At 39.7% G+C, this 17,327-nt stretch overlaps 2 protein-coding genes across 2 annotated transcripts in view; both read left to right on the plus strand.

Moving 5' to 3' along the window:
• Positions 1-1,600, plus strand: part of LOC102171684 (zinc finger protein 596-like) — a 30,208-nt gene extending 28,608 nt beyond the window's left edge. Inside the window, exon 7 of the mRNA XM_018041810.1 lies at positions 1,380-1,600. Coding sequence (XP_017897299.1) covers positions 1,380-1,600 — 221 coding nt within the window. The remainder of the gene's footprint in view (positions 1-1,379) is intronic.
• LOC108634084 (beta-defensin 130-like) lies at positions 12,540-15,696 on the plus strand. Its single transcript, XM_018041885.1, has 2 exons — positions 12,540-12,601; positions 15,519-15,696. The coding sequence occupies exons 1-2, from the start codon at positions 12,540-12,542 to the stop codon at positions 15,694-15,696; spliced, it is 240 nt and encodes a 79-aa protein (XP_017897374.1).

The following is a 17,327-nucleotide window of genomic DNA, read 5'->3' on the forward strand; positions in this document are numbered from 1 at the left end:
AAAAAAGGTGAAATGATCAAAAGGTATAAAGTTTCAACTATAAAATAAATAAGTCTTAGGGATATAGTGTATAGCATGGTAAACATAGTTAAAAATACTGTATTGTATACTGGGAAATTGCTAAGAGAGTGATCTTAAATTTCTCATTACAAGGAATAAATCTGTAACCATGCTTTGTGATGGATGTTAATTAGACTTAGTGGTGATCACTTCACAATATATACAAATATTTAATCCTTTTTTTGTACACCTGAAACTAATATTGTATGTTAATTACATCTCAGTAAAAGAATCATTTCTTTTTCAGTAATCAATAAAGTATGAGAATAAAAATTCTGTAAGCATATCAATTCAATCCAATTAATAGTACTTAAAACTTCCCACAACAACAGCAGAATAAACATTCTTTCTAAGTGTATGCTTATCAAAGTAAACCGTATTCTGGGCAACAAAACAAGTCTTGACAAACATAAAATTACCCAAACCATGCAAAATACACTCTGACCTTAATAGAATTAAACCAGATTTCAATATTCAGCACTTGGGAAATTCCCATAAATTAGGAAATTAAACAACATGCTTCTAGATAAAAATGGCTAAGCATTTGAATTAAATAAAAATAAAAATACAACATAACCAAATGTATGGAATTAAGCTACAGTAGCATTTCAAAATAAATTTATAGTATCCAAATGCTTATATAATCAAAGAGCAAATTCAATCTAAAACAAGAAAAGGAAGAGATTAATGTAAATAATAAAAGAAATTAAACAGAAAAGCAACAGAAAACAAAGTTGAAATCAAAACCTGGCTCTTTGAAAAGATCAATAAAATTTATGAATGTCTTACCATTCTGATCTGAGATAGAGAGTAAGACAAAAAGCACAGCCATGAAAATGAGCACATTAGATCCTACAGATACAAGGTGAACAACCAGACATTATTAGGCATAGCTTTACATACATAAATCCAACAAGATCAATGAACATGGGTGAATTCTTTGAAAGAAAACAACTACCAAAACCTCACGTAAGCAGAAATAGATAAGAAGACAAGATATAGGGACAGAAAGATAAGATGTTGTCAGGGGCTGGGAACAGGAGATGTCAGATACAGAAGAATATGACAGGAATTTTGTAGGTGATAGAACTGGTCTAGGTATTGATTGTGGTGGTGGCTATACAGCTATATGCATATTTAAAAACTCATAGAAATGAGCTAAATTTTAATGAAAATAATTCTATTGTGAAAGACACATCTCAATATATTTGATTTAAAAGACAATGCGAATATCAGTTCTGTTCCTTTCTTCAGCTTTTATAGCTCCCTTTGAGAGCTATAAAGCTCCCTTTGAGAAGCTTGTGGCTTCTTTTCCTCAGGCTTTAATGTCAGGATACGAGACCTGCTGTATTCCTCCACCCAGAACATGGCCTTCCTGAGTAACCACGGCTTCCACCCCCAGAACTTTGCTGTACCTTTGAGACCTGGCACCACCATGGGGACAGGTAAAAATCTGGAGGAGTTCCAGTCATGCAGAGAAGGCTTCATCATCATCCCTTACTGTCTGAATTATAAAACGGTGGGCCCTGATACTGAGTGATGGAAAACACCCTGTCTGGCTCTGCTCCTGATGAGCTCATATAACCCCAACTTTTACCTGGGTTCATTCAAAGTCAGCTGCCATCTGATAACCCTACAGCCAAACCTTTGCCTTAAGGAGTGGTCCAAAAGTAGAAGAAAAACAACCCTGCCTGAGGATTTAGATACTATAAACCAGACCTCTCACCTGGAGATGCTTTTCTCCCCAGCACATAGTTGCCAGTGTCTAGAGATACCTTCAGTTGTGACAACCAGAAAGATGCTACCAGCATCTATTAATAGTAGCTAAGATGCTACCAGCCAAGGATGCTACTAGACATCTTACAATGACAGAAATGACCTTCAAGACAAAGAATTATCTGACCCCAAATCTCAACAGTGCTGAGATTGAAAAACTCTGCTACAGGCTTTGACACAATGATAAGAACCAGAAACCAGAGAGGGGTAAATATCTTGCCCCAAGAGCATGTTGTAGCCTCCCTAGAAAAGCCCTAAATAGGTATGAGGCACACACCCACTCCCATAACTATCCTTCAGACAGGTGAGCCTTTAATTCATGGACAGGCAGGATAGGAAAGTGATTCTTAGATACTCCAGCAACAATACAGTTCAGTCACTCAGTCGTGTCTGACTCTTTGTGACCCCATGAATCACAACACACCAGGCCTCCCTGTCCATCAGCAACTCCTGGAGTTTACTCAAACTCATGTCCATCGAGTCAGTAATGCCATCCAGCCATCTCATCCTCTGTTGTCCTCCTCTTCTCCTCCTGCCCCCAATCCCTCCCAGCATCAGAGTCTTTTCCAATGAGTCACCTCTTCCCATGAGGTGGCCAAAGTTTTGGAGTTTCAGCTTTAGCATCAGTCCTTCCAATGAACATGCAGACTGATCTCCTTTAGGATAGACTGGTTGGATCTCCTTGCAGTCCAAGGGACTCTCAAGAGTCTTCTCCAACACCACAGTTCAAAAGCATCAATTCTTCAGCGCTCAGTGTTCTTCACAGTCCAACTCTCACATCCATACTTGACAACTGTAAAAACCATAGCCTTGACTAGATGGACCTTTGTTGGCAAAGTAGTGTCTCTGCTTTTGAATATGCTATGTAGAGTGGTCATAACTTTCCTTCCAAGGAGTAAGTGTCTTTTAATTTCATGGCTGCAATCACCATCTGCAGTGATTTTGAAGCCCCCAAAAATAAAGTCTAACACTGTTTCCACTGTTTCCCCATCTATTTCCCATGAAGTGATGGGACTGGATGCCAGGATACTTCAGCATAACTGATAGCATTTTTCATCCTTACAGATTGCGTCTCTCTTGTTTTTGCTTCTAAGTCTTTTTCAGGGTCTAACCACCTTCTGGCCCAATTATCATCAGATCCCATTGCCGGAATGAATCATCCCCAGTTCAATATCTCTCCTTGTATTTCACTCTGGAACACTGCTTCCCTAGGTGACTTAAACTCTAAGAAATCCAGAATGAGTTTACAACATAATCACATGAAACATCTGTATGTTGAAAAAAACTCTGACTGCTCGAACTTTCTAACATTGCATCCACTGTGGCATCACTTCCCCAGAGTCTCTTTGTTCCAGTTCCCTCTTTGACACCATGCTTCCCAGTAACTCGGGGACCGGGAAGGTGCAGATCGCATTTCCCAGACTCCTTTGCCGATTCGCTTCAAGGATGGACTTTCCAGGGAGAGTTGGAGCTTGGAGAAGGGGGATGGACTTCCTCACTTTTGTTCCTGTAACTAGGGAGTAGCCCCTGCTTGCCACAAGTAGAGAAAAGCCCGCACAGCAATGGAGACCAGCACAGCCAAAAACAAATGAATAATTTTTAAAAGACTGTACAGCAACTAAAACAGCAATGTTAAAGGCAAAATGTGCAAACATTTTCAATTCTAGACATTATAAACGTGAAACAGAACTCAATTTCTATTTTCCATGTAACATAAAGAGGAACTGACTGCGTCTTCATCCGCTGACTGCTAAGGTCATCAGTCCCCTGCTGGGAGGGTCTCCCCACAAGGGAACACAGCAGACAGCTCGGATATCCTGAATCTGGGAAACCCACGGCATCAGCTTCTGCTTTCTCATCCGTTGAGTTTCCACCACACCGTGTACTTTTTTCCCTGGAGATTTCCTGTGAGAGACTAAGTTAACTCTCTTTTGGATAGGCTCTACTAACCATGGAAAAACCGCAGGCCCAGGGGACACTATAAAAGGCCACGGACCTGCCCGCCCAGCGACCCCCAGCTGAAGCCATGCGGACGCTCCTTCCCTCCAGCTGTTGCTCCCCCGCCAGGCTCCACCTGCTGCTCTCTGCGCTCTTCTTCTTGACCCTCTTATCCCCAGGTAAGGTGGCGGCTGATTACCTGGGTCCACAGTTCAGAAAGCTGTTGGGAAGGTCAGACAAGACTCTGGAAGTGGTCTTACAGATTCATAAACCTAACAGGATGACAACAGGGTAGGATGGTAGAGAGATCATCCCTTCGCCGTTAGCCGAATATGGATGGCATCACATTCGGCTTTATCCTCATTTTGTAGCTTGGGATGTCTGGGTGAGGCACAGTGACCCACTGGTAGGCAGGTAGATTGGAAAGGATTGGATTCCATCAGCATCTATTGTTATATCTCTTCAGTGGGTCAGAAACAGACGGACAGAGACCTAGCGACAGGATTTAGTGCAGAGGGTACGTCCTGGGGAGCTCTGTCCTGTAGGTGTGCCTCCTGAAGGAACTGACAAACCAGCATAATAATGAGCACAGCTCTCATTATGGGGAGGTGTAGCCATGATTACAGAAGCAGGATGAACATTTCTAAAATCTGAACTAGACATCTTTGCAAAGTGAAAGGAGCACTTATCACTGTATCAGAACTAAGGCATAACCCAGACCTGTCTCGTTTAAACTGGCCACTGGGCCACGCTATGTAAATAGCACAGACCCAGGAGAGGGTTTCAGAAAGAGAATTAGAGTCCCCAGTAAGAGGTTACTGAGAAGATCAAATGCTGGTCCACATTTTAGGAAGGGCTTCATATGTTAAATAGCATCACACAGAATAGGTACCTCAACCTAAACCTAGTCCCGCAAAACAAGGCAGTTTGGAGGAAAACACAGTTTGCAATACTAATGCATGAGTTCTGTAGGGAAAAAATGATTGAGGTGGGAAATGGAGACAGCCACACGAAATATGAGACTCTATGATCATAAATCCTCAAGGCTAAGAATAAATATTAGACTTTTGAGAGGAGCCCAAAAGACTGTAAGACAAACCATGTACACTGCTCCCCCAGCTCCCCCTCTCTCCACAGCAGGTCCTTTCCTATTTGGATTTTCGTTAACTAGCTTTCTTTGAGAACCCAAATCACTAAGGGGCTCTTTAAAAAAGCTATCTGTAAATTATTCCACTTGCACTCTTTATAAAGAACATGATTATCTGCTCACATGGATGATTCCATACCTTTAGTCCTTGAAGGACCAAACATGTTATTTTTCCATTAATCTGTACCCACAATGTCTTGCCTTCCTGATCTTCTTTCATAATAAATTCATTTACTATACTCAGTCTGCCATGTTCTTACAGTCTCAATAGAAAATGTGTTTCTGTAGCCATCCAAAGCTACCACTGCAAACCTCTTCCCTTCTTTTCTCAGTTCCCAGGTTCCAGTCTTAACCAAATAGCAATGTGCAAAACCCAAGAGTCAGTCCCCACGTTCGGACTGGTGATCACAGCATTGACCTTCCAGGAAACCCTCCACCTACCCAGTTGACCAAGACAGAGGGCCCACTGCTCAAGTTTCAGTTCACAGACTTTTCTCCTTGAAAAAGAGAGCATTTTAGGACATTAACATACCATTTTCAAGAGTAGAAATATTTCAAAGATATTCTCTAAGGTTTACTTTTTCTATAACAGCAGTAGCTTGAGAGCATCGAACTTGTAATCTTGGCCAAAGTTTAAATCTTTCTTGCAACCTTATGGTATTTGGTTTGTGTCTTTCAGTTATTTCCCCGTTTCTGATGCATTGATGGTACCCTGTGATTTCTGGCACCCCTGCACATTCTGTCAAAATGTTACTTACATCATTCCTGTGGCATCTGGGGAGATACTGAAGGAAGGGTTCAAGTAGCCATTGACTTTCCTTCTTATGACTCATGACATGGTTCAAAAATTTCAAAACTATATTTATGTAATATTGACTGTGGACATTCATCTTTTATTTCTGATTTTCACGGAATTGAAGCTATATTTTACTATGAAATATTACCTGGATTTTTGTTTTCAGACAAACTTTAACTTGGTTAAAGCAATACTCTTCTCTTCCTATTTAAAAAATAATGTTTATCAAGTGTCAATGTTGATTTACTTTTCCATTCTCCCCTTCAAACACGTTTCAGTTAGTTGAGTAAGTGAGTATATTGTCTGTGTCATTCTGTTACAGTAAACGGGAACATACACCAAATTTTAATCTAAAAATATTGACTTCCCAGCAAGGATGCTTGGGGCTGGTGCACTGGGATGACCCAGAGAGATGATATAGGGAGGGTGGTGGGAGGGGGGTTCATGGTTGGGAACTCGTGTACACCTGTGGATTCATGTCAGTGTATGGCAAAACCAATACAGTATTGTAAAGTAAAAAAATAAAATGAAAAAATGAAACAATAAAATAAATAAAAACAAAAAAAATAATAAAAATATTGACATCATTCTTAGCTAGGAATGGCCTCAACAGAGAAATATAAATATAATTAACAAGATTACACTCAAAATTTTAATAGACTTCATCTGTTGTTAAATGGACTTTGTATTATTTCTTGAGTGGTGAAATTCTGACACTATGCAAATTCTCAACACACAGGTTAAGCGCAAAGTGAAGCTATTAACTATCTGTTTCCTAACTCTTGCTTTAGATAGATTTTTTATTAGAAGTCTAGTTTATTTGGCTCTACCACTGGAGAGCTACTTAGTAAATTAAATTTTCTACCATATAAGTTACTGGGAGGAAATAATGGTCTGGACAAAATGACCAATTTTCAGCTTTCCAGTACCTTTTACTTTCTTAAGATTTAATTGAAAGGATCATTGAGAATATCTAAAAATTTACTTTTCCTCTGATTGATAGACTCCATGATGAAAATTTCCTTGTCCATTGAATTAGGTAGATAATATCTAATTTGGAAAGAAAAAATAACTCTACTTCTTTCTGAGATGATTGAAACATGAAGAGACTGAGAGGTTTTCTATTCAGTTCAGCTCAGTTCAGTTGCTCAGTCGTGTCCGACTCTTTGTGACCCCATGGACTGCAGCATGCCAAGCTTCCCTGTCCATCATCAACTCCTGGAGCTTACTCAAACTCATGTCCATTGAGTCGGTGATGCCATCCAACCATCTCATCTTCCATCACCCCATTCTCCTCCTGCCTTCAAACTTTCCCAGCATCAAGGTCTTTTCAAATGACTCAGTTCTCATCAGGTAGCCAAAGTACTGGAGTCTCAGCTTCAACATCAGTCCTTCCAATGAATATTCAGGACTGATTTCCTTTAGGATTGACTGGTTGGATCTCCTTGCAGTCCAAGGGACTCTCAAGAGTCTTCTCCAACATCACTGTTCAAAAGCATCAATTCTTCAGCACTCAGCTTTCTTTACAGTCCAACTCACACATCCATACACGACTGCTGGAAAAACCATAGCTTTGACTAGACAGACCTTTGTTGGCCAAGTAATGTCTCAGCTTTTTAATAAGCTGTCTAGGTTGATCATAACTTTTCTTCCAAGGAGCAAGTGTCTTTTAATTTCATGGTTGCAGTCACCATCTGCAGTGATTTTGGAGCCCCCACCCCCAAATAAAATCTGTCACTGTTTCCACTGTTTCCCCATCTATTTGCCATGAAGTGATGGGACCGGATGCCATGATCTTAGTTTTCTGAATGTTGAGTTTTAAGCCAACTTTTTCACTCTCCTCTTTCTATTAGTATAGAATAAACCAGTACCACAACTAAGTACTCACAGGGTCTATTTTTCTGAAACTTTCCCCTACCCCTTATCTAAATGAATTGTAGGAAATAGGAGGTAAAAATGCCAAACATTTTTAAAGAAGATTGAACACCGAGAAGCGGACAGAAAGAAGCTGCAATGTTAGCTATATGAGTCTACAAGCTTCCTGCAACCTACAAGCCCCAAATGTCCTGACTCTGTTAAATCAAGGTCACCTCATTTCTTATCAAAGTTATTGTTTTCCCCAATATGCACCATCCACACAGGTCTTTCTGTTCTTCAAATAAACTAAGCAAGGGACCTTGTTCCCTATATGCCTATCATTTCCTCACATGGATATCTGTTTGTCTATTTCATTTTCATCACTCAAATCTCAGTTTAAATGCTATCCTCAGAAAGCCTTTCTCAGTCCATTTTTACTAACTCCATCCTCCCCATTATAACTGCCTCATTATTGTATTATTGTGTTCTAACCACTTATCACTTCCTGAAATTATCTTATTCTATTTTTGTATGGTCAGCTTTTCCCCACTGACTGCAGGTGCTATGAGAAATAGAAACGTTTCGGCCATTCTTGCTGTTCTATTGCTAGTGCAAAAAATGCCTAGTGAATAGAAGACATTTGGAAAATACTTGTTGAAGGTCCATATAAAAGAGTAAAAATAAGGACATTGGTGTATTTAGAACATACATTTTGTCCATCCCTTCATTGTTCAACATTTACCAAGGTTACATTTGAAGACTAAACATATAAGGAAAGGAGGGAAGACTTTGTAATTATTTTGGCTCTTGGGTAAAAAGGAGCCAGTGCATGTGATGAAGCAATTGGATGGACTCTTTGTCCAATTTCTTTCCTCCATGTAGAAATGCTCATCCTAGAACTTTTTTAATCTCACACCATAATTTACAGGTTTATATTCCCTTCATGGAATAATGATCTTACAGACTCTTTTAATCTCACACCAAAATTTACAGGTTTATATTCCCTTCATGAACTAATGATCTTACGGACTCTTCTTCTAAAGTGGTTTATTATCTACAGTAAACCACTGTCTCAATCTGAATGGCATTTGCAGAAGAGACACCTGCAAATTGACAGAGGGTACAGTTGCCACCTGCCGAAGGAAGTGGAAATGCTGCTGTACATGGTGGATTCTTTTTCTAGTTCCAACACCCGTTATCTATTCAGATTATCAAGCACCCCATAAGAAGATTGGGAAATGAAACTTGAAAAATCATCAAAAAGGAAATGTCTTTGTGTCTGAACATTTTAGAATGTATATATTAAACTTTATTGTTTTTATTATCAACTTCTATCATCCCTTGCCTATATGTATATAAATATAATGAGTTCACATCTACCCTGATACTGCTTTGAGACTCATTTTCAGATCAGAAAATCTCTTTTAAGTAAGAAAGGTTTGGGTTGATATATATACACTACAATGCGTAAAGTAGCCAGTGGAAAGTTGCCATAAAGCACACAAAGCTCAGCTGGGCAATCTACAATGACCTAGATGGGTAGGATGGGGGTGGGGTGGGAGAGAGGGGTTTTACATACATACATATATAGCTGATTCGCTTCATTTTACAACAGAAACTAACACAGCACTGTAAAGCAATTATACACCAGTGAAAAACATAAGAAAAAAAGTAAGAAAGCCCATTTATTTAACAAATATTTAAAAATTTGTCACAGAAAGATAAAAAAAAATTAACCAACAAGTTGCAAAGATGACGATATCTTTATATACAGTGCAATTAAACAGACACACAGAGAGTTCAAAGAAAATGCAAACCCAAATCTAGAAATGATCCGGGAGTGGAGGAGATATAAATAGGGAAAGGGGAGAAAACTGGAATGAGGCAAGAGGAAATAATTTGAGGTGATATATAAGTATTATAAGTGCATGACAGATAACTGCAAAGAGATGAGATCAAAAAGGAGGGAACAGAAGGTTTAAGACCAACAGAAATAAGTGTACTAACAAATAAAACCTCAGTTAACGACAAAAAGATATCGATGTCCTCCTGCAATGAGGAAACATTGTGATAACTTAGAGATTCTCAATTGTTTTCCTCTACACAAATAATTGTCCTTTTTAGAAACTAAACATTTTTTACTGTAAAAAACATAGTAACCTCTTTCAAGGGTATGCTTTCAATACCCCTTTTAAATAGATTTTCGGTGTGTCACAACTTCTGACTACAATTTCACTTTCTTCCCTAGAATCATAAGGTCTCCCTTTCCTTGAATGCCCTCAGGACTTGAGTTCAACTACATACCTCAAAGCTGTCCTTAGAAGGAGTCGGTTTTCAGTCACATGTAAAACTTTGATGACTAAGGAAGTGTGGTTTGGTAGTGAAGACTCCCCTTCTTTCATCATATACTGCAGTATTTATGAAATCAACTAATGTTTGACAAGGGAGCCAAGAACATTCAATGGGGAAATGACAATCTCTCCAACAAACGATGTTGAAAAACTGGATAACCACATGGAGAACACTGAAATTGTACCCCTACCTTATACCACTCACATAAAGTTAACTTGAAATGAATTAAGGACTTAAACATAAGATCCTATACCATAAAACTCCTAAAAGAAAACAGGGGAAAACTTGACATTTGCCTTGGCAGCAAGATTTTTGGGGATGTGACCCCAAAAGCAACAAGCAAAAATTAACAAGCAGGAATACATCAAACTAAAAACAGCTCCGCACTGCCGTAGGAACAATCTTCAGAATGAAAAGGTGGATTTGCAGTGGATAAGAATCTGCCTGCCAATGCAGGGGACATGGGTCCCATCCCTGGTCTGGGAAGATCCCACATGCCATGGGGCAACTAAGCCCATAAACCACAACCACTGAGAGACTGCACCTAGAGCCTGTGCTCCACAAAAAGAGAGGCCACCACAAGGGAAAGCCCTCGCACCAGGACTAGAGAGTACCCCGCAGCCAGCAACGAAGACCCACGCAACCAAAGACAGATAAATGAACGAAAGTTTTAAAAATGAAAAGGCAATCTACAGAATGTGAGAAAATTTCACAAATGATACATCATATAAGGGTTAATATGCATAGATATGTGAAGAACTCATACAGCATGCTTGGGGCTGGTGCACGGGGATGACCCAGAGGGATATTGTGGGGAGGGAGGTGGGAGGGGGGTTCATGTTTGGGATCGCAGGTACACCCGTGGTGGATTCATGTCAATGTATGGCAAAACCAATACAGTATTGTAAGGTAAAATAAAGTAAAAATAAAAAATTAAAAAAAAAAAAGAATAACCTAATTTTTTAAAAAATGGTCAAAGAAATTGAACAGATTTTTCCAAAGAAACATACAAATGACCAATAGGTACATGAAAAGAGTCTCAATGTCACTAATTATCAGGAAACGCAAGTCAAAACCACAATGAAATATTACTGCACATCTACCATAATGGCTATTATCAAGAAGATGAGATAACAAGTGTTGGTGAGGATGTGGAGAAAAGAGAAACTTGTGCACTGTTAGTGCAATGTAGAATGATTCAGTCGTTACAGAAAATAGCATGGATGTTCTTCAAAAAGTAAAAATAGAGTCACCATATGATCCAGCAATCTCACCTTGGGGTATATAGACAAAGGAAATAAAATCAGAATCTTGAAGAATTATCTGCATTCCCACATTCCAGCATTCCAGTATTATTCACAATAGCCAAGATATGACAACCACCCAAAGTGTTCATCAATGGATGAATGGATAAAGAAGATAGGGTGTGCATATACAATAAAATATTATTCAGTCATGAGAAAAAAAGGAAATCCTGTCATTTCCACCAACATAGATGTACCTTGAGGGCATTATGTCAAAGTGAGTTGAGTTCAACATAGAAAGACAAATATTGTATGATACCACTTTTATGTGGAATGTAAAAAGGCAAAACTCGTAAAAACAGAGAGCAGAATGGTGGTTACCAGGGACTTGGTGTGGAGGAATTAGGGGGATGTTATTTAAGAGTGGTTGTGGTGGTTTAGTCGCTAAGTTGTGTCCAACTCTTATGACCCCATGGACTGTAGCCTTCCGGCCTCCTCTGACCATGCTATTCTCCAGGCAAGAATAGTGGAGTGGGTGGCCATTTTTTTCTCCCTATTTAAGGGTGCAAACTTACAACTAGTCGATCAGTAAGTTCTGGAGATTTAAGGCACAAGAGTCTTCTCCAACACCACAGTTCAACAGCATCAGTTCTTTGGTACTCAGCCTTCTTTACAGTCCAACTCTCACATCTGTACATGACTACTGGAAAAACCATAGCTTTGGCTATATGGAAAGGCTGCAGGTCTCCTTAAGCTTTTGACATAGAGTCTTTAGACAATCACGGTGATTGAGGAAATCCTGTACTCTTTGATTCTTCTGTTCTTACTAACAATTGTCATATGGGACAATTATACAAAGGGTTATAACAGATGAGAACATTTTAGTTTTCAATGTGAACTCAGTGTATTTACCTTTTAGATGCTACTAAGAACAAAATACATATGTGATACTGGCCTCTCTTTTAAGGAAATAACTTAAAAGTACAGCTTCTTTTTTCCAGAAATGGCCCTTATGCAGTTATATTCTTCCTCGTATGATAAAGAGTCCCCTTGCAACACAGAGGACTTTTTGGTAACCAGGACTTTGCACTCAATGATCCTTCAAAAGATGCTGGTCAGAGATACTGACCTCTGAAAAATGTGAGAGCCCACAGAAAAAGTACAGGATAAGCCATCTGGTCTCCAGTGGTTAGGTTAATTTGTCACCAAATTTAGAGAGCCCGGGTTTGGAAACATTCCAGCGGAAGCTGTTTTATTTTCTTGCTTGTTAAGCTTCATTGACTAAAAGGACTGTTGGTCTGCAGAAGTAAATAAAAGGCGATGTATCCCGCGGTTCCTGATTACTCACTGCTCTACCAGGCATTCAACCATGAGACTCCATTTATTGCTTTCTGTTCTCCTTCTCTCTTTGGCTATAATACCAAAAGGTAGGTGGCGAATAACTGTAGACCTGGGTTCTTAGGAGACCTACTCGGACACTGAGTTATACCACGGCCATCTTGACTCAGACCCTAACGCACAGTCTCAGGGATACAGAGGTCCAACATGAGCGTCCTCCTTAGAACTGATGGGGTCCAAATCGGGAAGGAGGACAAGGATTTCCACCAACAGAAAACAAGTTCTAAGAGCTCCATGATTACAAAAGGGGGCTCAAATTTAGGGGGATGGGGAGAAGCCTTGACATCTGACACAAGGATACAAATCAAGTAGCTTTCACAAGAGCCCCCATCTCCAAAAGAGACAGTGGAAATGGCAGCTGTTGGGTCAGACTTGGTTAGTGAATGAAAGTGACCTGGACTCTATTGGCAAAGGAATATTTGTGAAGGGTGCAAGTTAGGTGTGTAAGACAACTCAACAACAACAACAAAAAAGAATTCTATCAAGTTATTAAAAGCCAGCAGGGGGCAGGGGAATCTGGAAAAAGCACAGAAATTTGGGGTGGCACTTCGGTGGCAAAATTTTAAGCATAATGCAAAATAAGCAGGAAGGAATTCTGACAGCTGGAGGCACATCCTTGGTGCTCATGACTGAGAAGCTGGAATATTAAAGGAGATAAAGGAGAAAGGGACCGTGTCATTTTCAGGCTGGGTCGTTCAGATCCTTGTAAAACTGTTTACGGCGGAGTGTTTCCACCCCTCAACATCTGGGTTCATTTGGGTAACTCTCTCTCTTCTTTGAATCATTTATAACATTCTTTCAAATACAATCGAATATATTGACTTGTTTGATCTTCACTTGATTTGTGACTATCTTAGGAACTCTGAGGTATAGTTGTCCCCTTGATTTGTGAACTCTCGAGGGAGTTCACATAATTCTCATTTGGCCCTCAGTTCTGTCAGAAGACGACACACTTGCAGTGACAGCTAACGTAAAATTATACAATGTTGAGGACTTAAAGCTAGAAGGCAATTTAATAGTTAATTTCTTAATTTTACAGATGAGAAGATCCATGTCCACCTAAAGAATGTTTTCACTAAGATCACGTAGGTAGGGGCAACATTACAGCTGGAACTGAGTATTTCTTTTTAACTTTTATGTTGGACTATAGAAGGCAATGGCACCCCACTCCAGTACTCTTGCCTGGAAAACCCCATGGACAGAGGAGCCTGGTGGGCTGCAGTCCATGGGGTCGCTAAGAGTCGGACACGACTGAGCGACTTCACTTTCACTTTTCACTTTCATGCATTGGAGAAGGAAATGGCAACCCACTCCAGTGTTCTTGCCTGGAGAATCCCAGGGACGGGTGAGCCTCGTGGGCTGCCGTCTATGGGGTCACACAGAGTCGGACACGACTGAAGTGACTTAGCAGCAGCAGCAGCAGCATAGCCAATTAACAATGTTGTGATAGTTTCAGGTAGACAGCAAAGGGACTCAGCCATACATATATATGAATCCATTCTCTCCCCAAACTGCCTTCCCATCCAGGCCACCATATGACATTAAGCAGTGTTCCATGTGTTTTATAGTAGGACCTCATTGTTGAACCAAGTATTTTAATCTGGGTCAGTGTTGTTTCCATTAATCTATGCCCACAAAGTGGTAACTCTAATTTCTTGCAGGCTTTTTAATCTCCTAATTAGACACTGAGGAACCTGAGAAGATTTTTAAGGTTCCTCTTTGGGGAATCACAATGTCTTTGAAACATGTTACTTCACTTAACTCTAAACTCTTTTTTTTCAGTTTGTGGTAGGCATGTCCAGTTGGCTTAATATTCTGGCATTATTATTCAGACGACTTACACTAGTCTATAGATTTTCCTGATCGGTGTTCCTTAAAATTAGAGAATAGTGATAAATTCTCAGATCGCTGAAAGCAATTGCCTCAAGACAATTATGTCTGCATGATTGATTAGTGAATATTTTATTTTTTTAAATGTTTTGCTCATGCTTGCTTTCCACCACTTAAGCTAAATTCAATTCAACATAAATTACTGTCTCCATCCAAAGTCATACGTATTCCATGTTAAGGACCTTTTTTTTTTTTTTAATTAAAAAAGAAAAAGTTAAGGAGGATAGTTCTTCTGGAAGTAAAGCTCCAGCCAAAACTCATCACTGGAGTAGGACAAAGGATACAGCAGTGGTTCAGTCTTAGGGTGAAAAACAATTTTGAAAAAGATTATTCTAGAACAAAGACTAGAAATAACTGACAGGAAAATAAGACTCCAAGAAATCTAGGCTTAAGATTTAGAGAAGTTTCTAGGGACTGGACACCCACAAATACAATTGTATATCCAAGAGTGGGGACCAGACAGTCAAAAACAGGCTGAAGCCAGGAAGTTTTAGAAGGAATAAGAGACAAACAGTGTGCATGGTGTCAAAGAATACGTAACTGCACTCAGTGGTAAGGAGTGTGTACTGAGCGCCAGCTACTTCCAACGGGCTGTGGGAAACACAAAAGACGCGGTGGAGAGCAAAAGGAAGGGGATCTTCCCACGGTACAAAAGACAGACACTAGGTAATCGATAACAAATTTGTCTATAATTATAAATTTTGCCAAGTACAATGAAGAGGAACAGAGTCTTAAAAGTGCCTGAAGCTTGTGGTCATGGTCGTTTTTCAACATCTGGGAAGAGTTTCTTGAGGTATGCCTTTTGAGCTGAAAACTAGAAGTGTTCATGGATAAACCACTTGCAAGGAGCCCTCAGTGCTTCTGGCAAAGGAAGAAGCCAGTGTAATTTCCCTGATGCAGGAGAAACTACAGTGTGTGCAAAGAATAGTAGTAGTAATACTAGGTAATATCATTTATTCTATCTCGAAGCCATTCTTCTGTAAATGTATTGCTTTAGGTACATTATCAATACATGGATGGTGAATTAATGACATTGTTAAATCTCTTTCTGTGCAGCAAGGACTGGCCTTATTCCAGGACAGAAACAATGTAATCGGCTGAAAGGGGTGTGCAAAGACGGAGGCTGCACCACCATAGAACAGCCCATTGGCATATGTAATGAAGACAAAAGATGTTGTAGAAAGTGGTGGATATTTTTTCCCTATCCAACGCCAGCTCCCAGATCAAAATCTCCTTGATAAGAGCCAACTGTAGGCTCTTCAAACTCTAGATCACATGCATGAACTTCACAGGCTCCAGCTTGGCCCAGAACTCCAGAACTTGAGGATAAATTATACAGACTCCTCTTAAACTTGTTTTTTCTCCATTGACTGGAAATAAATGTCCTAATTCTACTTGTATTCATCCCTGGGGAACTTCTTCTCAATGCACTGCCAGCATCTTAAGAACTACAAGACTAAACTAAACGACAGGCCATCTCATATCCTAAAGGTGATTCTCTTAAAAAAGATAAAGTTTTAAAATAAGAAAAAAAATCATAAGGGTAAGAAATAACAATAGGTAGTTTTGCCGACCTAAAGGGGAATATCAGCCTTCTTCTTCATCTGACTCTGAACAAAAATCATTTTCATTGTTAAGACAGACCTACTTGGGTGGCCTGATTCAAGGTCTGTTCATCACATGAACCTGCTAACAGGACACCTGAGCTGGAGGCTTTCATCCCACTCAGTCCTGCCAACACTAGCTGAGGCTGGTCTCGCCCCCTTTCCCCAGGCTCTGGAAGAGTTAAACACAAGACCTCTTCCCTGTGAGGAGGTTCATGGGTAGATGACAGAGAGCTAAGAACTCAGTGAGCCCTGCTCATTCTTTCCATATGTGCCGTGAGATAATTCCACATTCTGGCTGGAATCATTTCCACCAGAAGAGTAATTCTGGATCATTTATACTTTGTGCTGCGTGTGTACTCAGTCCCTTCAGTCATCCAACTCTTTGCAACCCTATGGACTGCAGCCCACCAGGCTCCTCTGTCCATGGGATTCTCCAGGCAAGAATACTGGGGTGGCTTGCCACACGCTCCTCCAGGGAATCTTTCCAAACCGAGGATCAAACCCACATTTTCTGCACCACCTGCATTGCAGGTGGATTTGTACTTTAGAGCTAAGAAAATGAAAGGAGGAGAGGGAGAACAAGAATGTTACAGGACACAGGTTTCACAGGATGGAAAAAAAATCTATTGAATGAGGACAAATGATTCCACAAACACCTCTGCTTAGCCTTCCTCCAGATGCCCTCCACACCCACCTCACAAAGCAAGGCAATCTCTCCCTCCTTTGTGTTTCTACACACACAGACATACCTCCATGGGAGTTCTTAACTCATTTTAGTGAGTTTGATTTAATTCAGTTGCACCGAATTAAAGTTTGGTTTAATTTGGTTACACTGAAATTTCCTGAGATAACAAAACTGTCAGATGTGGATATGTTAATAATAAATTATCTAGAACATTCTGGGTTTTTATATGAATATAAATGTTTTGATAATACTTTGATTATCCATAATTGTTAAGATATCCTTTGTAACTGAAGAACCTCAAAACTGAGATGATGAAGACTAGTTATATTCTAGGAGGACTAGAGATAAATGTCAAAGGTTGAAAATACAAGTTGGTTGCCCCACAAATTTCTAGAATGGCATTTTGAAATAAATCCTTCATCTTTGTCTAGTTTATTTCATGCTCTCTTTTCCTCTTACTTGCCTAATCCACTCAGAATAAAACAAGGATTCAATAAAGAAACAATTTTGTTAATGAAGTTCATGTTCGATTTGAATAATACAAACCAATAGGTTCCTTTTAACTTATATTTAATGA

The sequence above is a fragment of the Capra hircus genome, chromosome 27 (genome assembly GCF_001704415.2).
Source record: "Capra hircus breed San Clemente chromosome 27, ASM170441v1, whole genome shotgun sequence".
Taxonomy (NCBI): Eukaryota; Metazoa; Chordata; class Mammalia; order Artiodactyla; family Bovidae; genus Capra; species Capra hircus.

What these genes read in the sequence shown, in the direction of transcription:
- LOC108634084 (XM_018041885.1), top strand. Translation starts at nt 12,540, where the DNA reads ATGAGACTCCATTTATTGCTTTCTGTTCTCCTTCTCTCTTTGGCTATA. An exon ending in GCTATAATACCAAAAGGTAG is followed by an intron (nt 12,602 to 15,518) that starts GTGGCGAATAAC and finishes CTGTGCAGCAAG; the next exon opens with GACTGGCCTTATTCCAGGAC.